The sequence below is a fragment of the Oreochromis niloticus genome, linkage group LG11 (assembly GCF_001858045.2).
Source record: "Oreochromis niloticus isolate F11D_XX linkage group LG11, O_niloticus_UMD_NMBU, whole genome shotgun sequence".
Lineage (NCBI taxonomy): Eukaryota > Metazoa > Chordata > Actinopteri > Cichliformes > Cichlidae > Oreochromis > Oreochromis niloticus.
The window spans coordinates 26,385,790-26,398,288 of record NC_031976.2 but is presented as its reverse complement, the minus strand read 5'-3'; the positions used below and the strand labels follow the sequence as shown (position 1 = coordinate 26,398,288).

At 42.4% G+C, this 12,499-nt stretch overlaps 1 protein-coding gene across 1 annotated transcript; it reads left to right on the top strand.

Annotated features, from left to right (window-relative positions):
• The first annotated feature begins 4,506 nt into the window (after nt 1–4,506).
• Nucleotides 4,507–9,474, top strand: LOC102083321 (probable cyclin-dependent serine/threonine-protein kinase DDB_G0292550). Its single transcript, XM_019364288.1, has 5 exons — nt 4,507–4,624; nt 4,807–8,665; nt 8,879–8,977; nt 9,221–9,273; nt 9,389–9,474. The coding sequence occupies exons 1-4, from the start codon at nt 4,507–4,509 to the stop codon at nt 9,222–9,224; spliced, it is 4,080 nt and encodes a 1,359-aa protein (XP_019219833.1). The 3' UTR covers nt 9,225–9,273; nt 9,389–9,474.
• Nucleotides 9,475–12,499: the final 3,025 nt, after the last annotated feature.

Here is a 12,499-nt window from a genome sequence, read left to right as displayed (position 1 = left end):
TGAACCGAAACCAAGAGGCCCCCTATACAATCAACACACAGGACACTGAAATCTCACCTGTGCTCTCATAGACAAGTACAGGCTTAATCCACTGAATTATTTCAGTTAATTGTAAGTTTCGGTATGTACACTTTTATTTGAACTCAGAGTAATCAAAACTGTGTGAGTACTGTAAAGTAATATCGGATTTTATGGTGAACTAAGACAGGAAAATGCCAGATATTGTGATAAAAGAATGTAGAAAACGATTCACCTATTATTGTAATGTTGTGTTATTTGATTGTTGAGATCAATTTGCTGCAGTATCCCTGAACCAGTAATATAATCTCTGAGGCTTACTGGATTAGGTTCATTAAGGCTCATTTCCACTCAAAAAAGGGATAATTATAAGAGATTCTTACCCCCTGTTCTCAAAACAGCCCAAATGGTTTTTACATGGCATCATTACAACATCAGTTGTGGTGCATCCAGCAAGTGCAAGCCTTTAGTCTCCTCCTCTCACACTTGAATAAGCGTCCAGCTGAGAATTTGTGCTTATTGCGTTGCTATCAGCAGTGCTATCAGCAGTGCTATCAGCAGGAAGCAAACAGGGGAGGTGACAGAGAGCAAGAGAGAACTCTGCAGTGGGACGAAGCTCATTCACTTCAACCACAGCTGAGACAAACCATGCCCAGTGCACCACAGGTGAGTGGATTTTACTGATTTTGAATGATGGACTTTATTAGTTTTACTTAAATTCCACTAAACAGAGCTATATTTATGCATAGCAAGCGGGCGGTTCCATTGAAGCGGGATAATTATACAACAGGCGGATGTTTTCTTCATTTTTCACTGTAAGTTTTTCAGTTACAAGTATTATTTTACATATGCATTATTGCAAAATATGGTCAATATGGTTTTCTAATGTTTTTTCTAATATTTGAATAAAGGCTTTATATGCCTTAATAATTAAATTGTAATACTCAGTTTTTCAGTCTCAAAAACAGTTAGTGTTATATAGTCCATAAAATGAACCACTTTGAGGATTCTGATTTTTTTACTCAGGTGTTCTGTTTGTAGCATGTGTTGCCTATTCTCTATTGCTCCTTATAGAATAGGCTGTTTCTAATAAAACTAATTCCTTCCCTGAAACCTCCTAATATTCCCAAAAGATGACATCATTCATGACTGCTTTTGCCAGACACTAACTAATACATCGACTGAGTCTTTTTACCAATAAGATGATGTAAACAGGAAGTTTGTGTAAGGAGGACACTAAAATAGGTATATTTGCGTCATTAAGAGTAAACATCTTGCACCAAACCAAGAAATTCACGCCAGTTTTCCCAATTAAACTCTGCATTTTGACATGGAAGCCAAAACGGCCACCGTTGTTGGTCAGTTTCCAGGGTGGAGAGCCCATAGGAGGCCACCCTGGGATCCAAGGGAGAAGAGGAAAAAACAAGCCATGCTGCTTAGTGGCTCTCCCAGGGGCACTGAGCATGGAACAAACACATTTTAATTGTGTTCACTGCACGGCAAGACACTTAAAAAAATAATTATGTGTCACTACACAAAGCTAAACTTTACCTCATAAGGGGGATTACCATGCAGTGCTGGTTAAAAAAAAAAAGTACCAGAAAATGTTGAAACTAATTGATTGCTTGAGAAACTGTGCAAAAAAAAAGCACGCCAGCTTTAAATATCACATTTCTTTTAAATTTCTTATATTGTGACTCAACCAAACAATAATGAGATCAGTTTCACCAGAACAATTGGAGATTTGTGAAAAGAGAAGACCATTGATGACCATCGATGCTCTCACAGATCAAACAAAGTGCCCAGGTGCGTTACAATGACTGAGCATGGCTGTAATTCAGAGACCTATTACCGTGGGTAAACAGTGTGAAATGTGCCAACTGATACAGACCTTGTCAATACAGAAATCCAGTTATTGTTTAGTTTATTTACCTTGGTGAGATTAATCTTCAATTTTGAGTAAAACTCAGTGGGTAATAAAAAAAAAAAAGAAGGACATCTGCAAGATGTTCATTCATGCTGATAATGAGTTTACGGGGAATTTGATGGTTATTATATAATTACAGGCTGGACAAAGAGCTCTCTCCATTTCTGGCAGTGGCATAATGACCTCCACTACTTTTATAAAAGACACAGGTATGAGTTTGTATTTTATTCTTTATTTAAAAGCACTATTCTTGGTGACATATATATTCTGTTACACAGGGGAAATTGAGACTCAATCAATATGTTTGGGGTTTTGTTTTTTGTTTTTTTGTTTATTTTCAACCCATCCTGCCTATCATCTAAGAAAAAAACTTGCACAACTATAATGTCTCAAGCATATTACGCCCTCTGTAATACCTTAGACTTGAATTTAGGAAAGGAATATAACTAAGGAATGGAAAAAGAAGACATGCAGTATTTGCTGTATGTACGGAATAGAGAAAATCAGACAAAATTATTGCTGTCATAGCTAGGGGATAGTTTCGTGACTGGGATTTGGTTGTTTTTATAGGCAGTTTGCATGTATTACAAAGCAACTTGCATCAATTACGGCTCAGGTCTTGCATGTTTTAGAAGAAACCAATGCACGTCTAGCCACTGAAACTATGGGACCTCACGGCCACTGTCCCGAAAGCTGTCATACTGTTCTCTCATGAATAAATAGATGACACACGCATGTTGGCATGGTAACTGTGCACCAGAGCGGCATGCCTGGCTGCAGATAAATACAAGCATCCACGATTACAGTCAGTCTGTGGTTGCTAGAGACACATGTTTATGTGAAAGGGTTTTTTTTGCCTCCTAGGATTGAACCAAGGAAACCTTTGCTTGTTAGGCACATCCATAAATGATTACACTATGGAGCCACTAGGATTGTCGTTTTAAGTATTTAGCATAATTGCATCATTGTACTAAATTACTAAATTACTAAATTTTGCATCATAGGGCTGTTGAATGGTCTAGCTATCCTATCATCATCATCATCATCATATCATCAAATAGTCTCTGAAATACAAAATTCAGGCAATGCAAAATCACGCATTATGTTAAATATTAAGAATGACAGTCCTAACATCTGATGTTAAGGACAGTGTTTAGTATCAGTTTATCATTATAGGGCATGAGCAGAGATGGGCCGAATGCGTTAAAAGTAACACGTTGCATATAATTTAATTTTTTGCTTCATGCAATGTGCATAAAGTTGAAAGATTAAAACTAATAAAACAAGTTTTTAAAAGAGACTTTTTCATTTGATTCAATTTTATATGATGAATTATGCAGAATAAATAGGTCTGTTGCTTTATAAAGTATTCAGGTTGTGTATCATGTTTCTGAAAAGTAACTAAGTAATAAAGTAACCAGTTACTTTTGAAAATAAGTAATCAGTAAAGTACTGGGATTACTTCACTTGGAGAAGTAATCAGTAATTAGTAACCAATCACTATTTTCAAGTAACTTGACCAACACTGGGCATGAGTGTAAATGGATTAGTACTTATATACTTTCCTCCAATTTGAGCACTGAAAACAGTTTTCTCATTTACCCGATTTCATGCACATTCATACAGCACTTATCTAAATTTTTACGTTCACAAGATACAATCAGGGGATACACTGGGGCAACTCTGGGTTCAGTATCCTACCCACCTAAAGAACAGATGATTTACTCTCTTGGCCTCCCCTTCTGTGATATATCTCTTCAGCCTAGCGTCCAGGGCTGTGAGCCTTTGTTTGTCTCAGTTATGGACATCTTGTTGTACCTCGTTTTAATTCAGAACCAGTGGAGTATATGACTTTACCAGTTCTGAAAGTAGCTGTCTTCAGTTGAGGTTATTGCACTGATCTGCCAGGTGATTGCTTTCTACCCAACCAAACTTTGAACATGCTCTGCAGTCTTTGTCATTGGGTCAGCAGGCATAGTAGCATTTCATCAATTCCATATGTCAGTTCTTGTGCATGTATGTCCATGTCCAGTATTTCCTGGTTTGTCAACACCTGATGCAGACTCTGTCGGGCGACATCTGAGCCAGTATGGCTTTAGTTATGTATCTTTTGCTCATGTTCCAAGATAAGCTTGGATAGCATGCCTAACCTGAGGGCACTATATAGATATATAAACATCTCAGGTCCTGTATTTCTTTTTAACAGATTTATAGTTTTATCAGCAGAAGTAATAATGATAATGGATTGCATTTATATAGCGCTTTTCTAGGCACCCAAAGCACTTTACAATTCCACTATTCATTCACTCTCACATTCACACACTGGTGGAGGCAAGCTACAGTTGCAGCCACAGCTACAGACTGACAAGGGCAGACTGACAGAAGCGAGGCTGCTTGACTTACCCTAAAAAAGGGTAAGTCATATGTTCGGGAGTCCATACACTCTGTGCCATGTTGTTAAATAAAATCCACGCAATCCTCTGTCTTGTTATGTTTCCTCTAAAATGCTCAAATTTACAGGTATTCTGCGAGTCCTCCCTTTAGGACTATTTCTGCTATCAATGTTAGTATCAGGAGTTGGTTCTGAAAGCACCCCCAACACCACTGTGACCACCACTGCCACCCCACAAACCTCAACAGCATCCAGTACCAACCAGCCCTCTTCTACCACCAGTGGAGGTATTACAGTGTTCACTACTCATTCTTCCTCAACCACTAACCACTCCGCAGTGTCAGCATCCACTAACTCCCAGTCTCCCCCAACCACCTCTGCAGTGTCAGCATCGACCTCTTCCCAAGCTCCCACAAGCACAACTGCCTCCACAAGCACAGCATCAACCATCAGCCAATCACCCACTGAGCCCACTTTAACAAGTGCAGCTTCCACCACCACCCTCTCTTCAGTAGTTACCTCCAGCACAACTGCATCAGGAGGCACAGCATCAACCACCAGCCAGTCCCCCACATCCACACTAACAGGAACAGCATCAACCACAAGCCAGTCCCCCACACTAACAGGCACAACATCACCCACCAGCGAATCCCCTGTATCCACACTAACAGAAGCAGCGTCAACCACCAACCAGTCCCCCGCGTCCACACTAACAGGAACAGCATCAACCACCAGCCAGTCCCCCACATCCACAGGCACAGCATCAACCACCAGCGAGTCCCCTACATCCACCCTAACAGGAACAGCATCACCCACCAGCCAGTCCCCTACATCCACACTAACAGAAACAGCATCAACCGCCAGCCAGTCCCCTACATCCACACTAACAGGAACAGCATCAACCGCCAGCCAGTCCCCTACATCCACACTAACAGGAACAGCATCAACCGCCAGCCAGTCCCATACATCCACACTAACAGGCACAACATCACCCACAAGCGAATCCCCTACATCCACACTAACAGGCACAACATCAACCACACTAACAGGAACAGCATCACCCACGAGCCAGTCCCCTACATCCACAGGCACAGCATCAACCACCAGCGAGTCCCCCACATCCACCCTAAAAGGAACAGCATCAACCACCAGCGAGTCCCCTACATCCACACTAACAGGAACAGCATCACCCACCAGCCAGTCCCCTACATCCACACTAACAGGAACAGCATCACCCACCAGCCAGTCCCCTACATCCACACTAACAGGAACAGCATCACCCACCAGCCAGTCCCCTACATCCACAGGCACAGCATCAACCACCAGCGAGTCCCCCACATCCACCCTAAAAGGAACAGCATCAACCACCAGCGAGTCCCCTACATCCACACTAACAGGAACAGCATCACTCACCAGCGAGTCCCCTACATCCACACTAACAGGAACAGCATCAACCGCCAGCCAGTCCCCTACATCCACACTAACAGGAACAACATCACCCACCAGCCAGTCCCCTACATCCACACTAACAGAAACAGCATCAACCGCCAGCCAGTCCCCTACATCCACACTAACAGGAACAGCATCAACCGCCAGCCAGTCCCCTACATCCACACTGACAGAAACAGCATCAACCGCCAGCCAGTCCCCTACATCCACACTAACAGGAACAGCATCAACCGCCAGCCAGTCCCCTACATCCACACTAACAGGAACAGCATCAACCGCCAGCCAGTCCCCTACATCCACACTAACAGGAACAGCATCAACCGCCAGTCAGTCCCCTACATCCACACTAACAGGAACAGCATCAACCGCCAGCCAGTCCCCTACATCCACACTAACAGGCACAACATCAACCACACTAACAGGAACAGCATCACCCACCAGCCAGTCCCCTACATCCACACTAACAGAAACAGCATCATCCACCAGCCAGTCCCCCACATCCACACTAACAGGAACAGCATCATCCACCAGCCAGTTCCCTACATCCACACTAACAGGAACAGCATCACCCACCAGCCAGTCCCCTACATCCACACTAACAGGAACAGCATCAACCACCAGCCAGTCCCCTACATCCACACTAACAGGAACAGCATCAACCGCCAGCCAGTCCCCTACATCCACACTAACAGGAACAGCATCAACCGCCAGCCAGTCCCCTACATCTACACTAACAGGCACAACATCACCCACAAGCGAATCCCATACATCCACACTAACAGGAACAGAGTCAACCACCAGCCAGTCCCCCACATCCACACTAACAGGAACAGCATCACCCACCAGCCAGTCTCCTGCATCCACAGGAACAGCATCAACCGCCAGCGAATCCCCTACATCCACCGGCACAGCATCAACCACCAACCAGTCCCCTACATCCACACTAACAGGAATAGCATCAACCACCAGCCAGTCTCCTACATCCACACTGACAGGAACAGCATCAACTGCCAGCCAGTCCCCCACACTAACAGGCACAACATCACCCACCAGCGAATCCCCTACATCCTCACTAACAGGAACAGCATCAACCACCTGCCAGTCCCCTACATCCACACTAACAGGCACAACATCAACCACCAGCCAGTCGCACACATCCACAGGCACAGCATCAACCACCAGCGAGTCCCCTACATCCACCCTAACAGGAACAGCATCAACCACCAGCGAGTCCCCTACATCCACACTAACAGGAACAGCATCACTCACCAGCGAGTCCCCTACAACCACACTAACAGGAACAGCATCAACCGCCAGCCAGTCCCCTACATCCACACTAACAGGAACAACATCACCCACCAGCCAGTCCCCTACATCCACACTAACAGGAACAGCATCAACCACACTAACAGGAACAGCATCAACCACCAGCCAGTCCCCCACATCCACACTAACAGGAACAGCATCAACCACCAGCCAGTCCCCTACATCCACACTAACAGGCACAACATCAACCACACTAACAGGAACAGCATCAACCACACTAACAGGAACAGCATCAACCACCAGCCAGTCCCCTACATCCACACTAACAGGCACAACATCAACCACACTAACAGGAACAGCATCAACCACCAGCCAGTCCCCCACATCCACACTGACAGGAACAGCATCAACCACCAGCCAGTCCCCCACATCCACACTGACAGGAACAGCATCAACCACCAGCCAGTCCCCTACATCCACAGGCACAGCATCAACCACCAGCGAGTCCCCTACATCCACAGTAACAGGAACAGCATCAACCACCATCCATTCACCTGCATCCACACTAACAGTAACAGCATCAACCACAAGCGAGTCCCCTACATCCACACTAACAGGAACAACATCACCCACCAGCCAGTCCCCTACATCCACACTAACAGGAACAGCATCAACCACACTAACAGGAACAGCATCAACCAGCAGCCAGTCCCCCACATCCACACTAACAGGAACAGCATCAACCACCAGCCAGTCCCCCACATCCACACTAACAGGAACAGCATCAACCACCAGCCAGTCCCCTACATCCACACTAACAGGCACAACATCAACCACACTAACAGGAACAGCATCAACCACACTAACAGGAACAGCATCAACCACCAGCCAGTCCCCTACATCCACACTAACAGGCACAACATCAACCACACTAACAGGAACAGCATCAACCACCAGCCAGTCCCCCACATCCACACTGACAGGAACAGCATCAACCACCAGCCAGTCCCCCACATCCACACTGACAGGAACAGCATCAACCACCAGCCAGTCCCCTACATCCACAGGCACAGCATCAACCACCAGCGAGTCCCCTACATCCACAGTAACAGGAACAGCATCAACCACCATCCATTCACCTGCATCCACACTAACAGTAACAGCATCAACCACAAGCGAGTCCCCTACATCCACACTAACAGGAACAGCATCATCCACCAGCCAGTCCCCTATATCCACACTAACAGAAACAGCATCACCCACCAGCCAGTCCCCTACATCCACACCAACAGGAACAGCATCAACCGCCAGCCAGTCCCCTACATCCACACTAACAGGAACAACATCACCCACCAGCCAGTCCCCTATATCCACACTAACAGAAACAGCATCACCCACCAGCCAGTCCCCTACATCCACACTAACAGGAACAGCATCAACCACCAGCCAGTTCCCCACATCCACAGGCACAACACCACCCACCAGCGAGTCCCCCACATCCACATCAGCAGGCACAGCATCAACCACCAGCCAGCCCCGTACAACTACACCTGCTTCCACAGGCGATTTATCCACCACAACGCAATTACATACAACCTCACCCACTTCCACAGGTATAGCATTTACTCCCACCCAATCCCTGACAAATTTACACATCTCTGGAAACGCAGCTATCACTACTCAATCCTCCACATCCACTACATAAGGGTTACCAGGCACTGGTACCAACACAAAAGCCATTGGCAATGCTGTATCTTTAACTTCTATCAACTCTTATAAATCAGCCAATTCTACCAATTCAACAACAAACTCTTCCTTGTCTGCAGTTGGTTCAACGACCATGACCGGCACCACCATGACAACTACAACTTCATCTTCCTCCATGACTTTGGGCCCTGGTTCTTTTACCACAACAAAGAACACCAGTCAGTTTTTTATATATTTATTTCCTTAATTATTTGTTAATTCATTCTTTCATCTAGTATATATGTGTGTGTGTTTCTATGTTTGTTTGGGTTTTTTATTTTAATTTTTTTTATTCATTCATTTTTCTCATACATTTACTCATATTTCAATTTGTTTTTGCATCAAAATTAAATAGATCTGTTTCGATTAATATTGTGTTGCTTTTAAAAACTCCAGCCATGACATCCGTCTCTCTATCACAGGTGACATCACTGAGAATGGAAACACTACCTCAAACAATACTTCAATGAACATGGCAAGTCAACCTTATTAGAGAGAAAATATTCTTCTTCTTCTGTTCACTTATCTATCAGTGTTTTTCATTCCTTCAAGCCTCTTCATCACATTGCTCTTAATTCTCTCAAATACAGACACAATGCCCCTCATTCAACTGCAACTACTCTGACTGCTATTCAATGTACATCAGTCAGAACACCACTTCATGTGCCGTCGATGCTTACTGTCAGGTAGGGCAGTCAGCAAATGGCACTAAAACCTAAGAAACTATTTGATGCATAGCATTTAGAAATCCCTCTTTTTAAGCAATTAAGCAATTTTCTAAATCAATTATTATAGTATAGAAATTAACGAAATTAGAGGCAATTAAAGGTCTCTCTAATCTTTCTGTTATATCTCAGTTGTTAAGGCAAACAGACATGTGGTATACTGCCAGCTGCAGCAACTCTTGTGCTGACGGCTGCAAGAACACCTCTCAGACCAACTGTGCTGTAAACTGCTGTAATTCCACTGGCTGCCTCAATGATACTTTTGCATCCATGATGAGGATAACAACAACTCCAACCACAACAACAACCTCACAGTCCACTACTACAACTACTACCAGTCAAACAACAGCAATCAAGGTAAGAACTCCTGGCTGTATGAATGAGTTTTTTGGCAAGCAAATGTGTATGCCGGAAGAAGGCTGTGAATCACTAAACAAAACTCATTTGGCCTTTAACACCACAGTCACCTTTTCTTAAATGTCAGCTACAAACTTCCTCTGTTCCTTGCTTCCAACAGAATCAATATGTTTTTAGAAAAGTATTGCCTTTTTGTCTATAAATGATTATCTTTCACTTGTTAATAAACTGCCCATCAACAATTTAACAAGTTAATGGAGGATGACCTAAAAGACCACTTTGTCCAGAAGTGTAAATGAGACTTGGTTTGAAATAAGTTTTATGTTTCTTGCGCTGTTGTTTTTGTCAGGGAAACAAGTGCTATTCTGGTACATGCAGCACCACAAATTGCTATACAAGTTTTTCTGAGCTACAAACATGTTCCTCCTCACAACCACATTGTCAGGTAAGAACATTCAATAGCATAAATATAACATTCATTAATTTTTTTCAGTTCTTTTTGCTGAGCTTCTACACACTCGTATATGTGTTTGTTTAGCGCTTTTAAAGCTGGCATACACCGTATTCATCCTATCCTTGCTTCAGCACAATCTCAGTTATAAATCTATGATTTTACTTTCTAAATTTATCAAAATTTGGAGAATATACAAGAAAAAGGAACCAGGGGTCATAAAATGTATCAATGTGAACTCAAAATAGCTTTTTATTTGAAGCGATTAAGGAATAAATTATTTATATAAAAGAATCTGAAAAACAAACATAAGAAGTACCTCTACGATACATTTTATGATCATGAATAAACAAACTTCATTAGCCTCATATTTACAGTTTTTACCATTCATAGGTCCTGCACCGATCTTTCTCACTCATTGTCTTTGCAGCTGAAAAATGAGTCTACAGATACCGCCACAAAATGGACAGCGGGTTGCACCAACTGCACTGGCTACACTGCGTGCAAGGCTTCTACCAAACCTCCATGTAATCTGGAGTGCTGCAACGCCACAATGACCTCTTGCCTATGGTTGAATGGCACACTAAATGTTCCCTCTTTTGCCACAAGAGGTCCATATCTTCACACAGAACTGATAGCTTCCTTACTTTGTGTTGTTGCTATCGCTTTTCTGCTTTGAGAACATGCTTGCTCAATTGCTGTGTGCGTTATTAGGTAAGTAGTGCTTTGTGTAACTCCTAGTTTCTCCAAAGTTACAAAGAAAATGTAGAAAAGCTATTCATATGAATATTTTTATATTCATATGTGATTGTATAGGTATGGAAATATGGAAAACATTAGTTTCAATGTTGATTGTGTTTCTTGTTTAAACTTTCCAGTCCTGTTTATGTCTGGTTCAAGTCCACTGAAATGGCTTTGAACAGTATTTCTCAATGAAATACGATTTTCAGGAATCCAGAAATACAAGCCCGAAGCAACTCGGTCCTCGTCAGTTTATCAGTTTATAATCTTTATAAGCAACAGATTGATGAAGTAAAATAAACGTTTTAAGTTATTTTAAACTGTCAAGCACGTTGTTGTACAATCTGAAATGTCCTTATCCATTGCCATTATTGATATAAGATTAAATCTCTTCTTCAAGCTTTTATCATAGTAATGCAGCCACAACTATATGCACCCTATAAAACACAAATGTTGTGCTGCAACAGGGAGTTGTCTTTTGAAGGTTTTTGAATAATTCCTATAGATGTAACATTAATGACGTATGCAAGTCAGTACACTGAGCTAAATTTTGTGATTTGTGATTTTGAGGTATTTACTATATGATTTACAAAGTATATTTTGTGGTACAACTGTGTCGCATCAATGTTAAATGAAATCAGAATATGTGAATTGATTGTAGTTTTGTGCACTGTACAATATCACAATGCCTTAGAATAAAATAAATCTTATGTAATATGTCTAATAAGTTTTTCCCCAGCTACAGCTTTCAGAGTGTACTTAGTGGATAGCGGTTTAGCCTAATCTACATTCTCTCAACCTACGGCTAAGTTCATAAAGTAATCATATAAATTCCCTTGTTTTGCATAGAGCGATGACATAATTACCAAATCTGATCTACTTTACTTTGCATATTTCCTCATTTTACTTCTTCCATATTTTCCATTGAAATACTGCATTTGTGCAGTTTTGTTTATCCATAGTTTCAGTTACCTGTTACTTTTTACAATAACCTTTACATTACAAAAATACTGACTGCTGCCAGATGGGAAGCCATGTTTTACATGTCTAAGTTATAAGCTATTCAATTAATTAGTAATTTGAATTTTATGGCAGCAACACGTCCCAAAACATTTGGGACAGAGGCAACAAAAGGCTGAAAAGGTAAGTGGTACTAAAAAGAAGCAGCTTGAGGAACATTTAACAGCTAACTAGGTTAACTGCAACAGGTCAGTAAGATGCCTGGGTATAAAAAGAGCCTCTTTGAGAGGCAGAGCTCTCCAGAAGTAAAGACGAGAAGAGTTCCACTAAACAGCCAAAAACTTTCTGCAAATTGTGGAATAATTTCACAATTTAATGTTTCTCTACAAAGAATTTCAATATCTCATTATCTATAGTACATAATATCATCAAAAAATCCAAAGAATTCAAAGAACTTACTGTGCGTG

Bases quoted from the DNA above. Each gene is read 5' to 3' on its own strand.
- LOC102083321 (XM_019364288.1), top strand. From the start codon at position 4,507: ATGTTAGTATCAGGAGTTGGTTCTGAAAGCACCCCCAACACCACTGTG. The intron at 4,625-4,806 runs GTATTACAGTGT...TCACCCACTGAG, and splicing joins CTCTTCTACCACCAGTGGAG to CCCACTTTAACAAGTGCAGC. The intron at 8,666-8,878 runs GTATAGCATTTA...CCTTGTCTGCAG, and splicing joins AACCTCACCCACTTCCACAG to TTGGTTCAACGACCATGACC.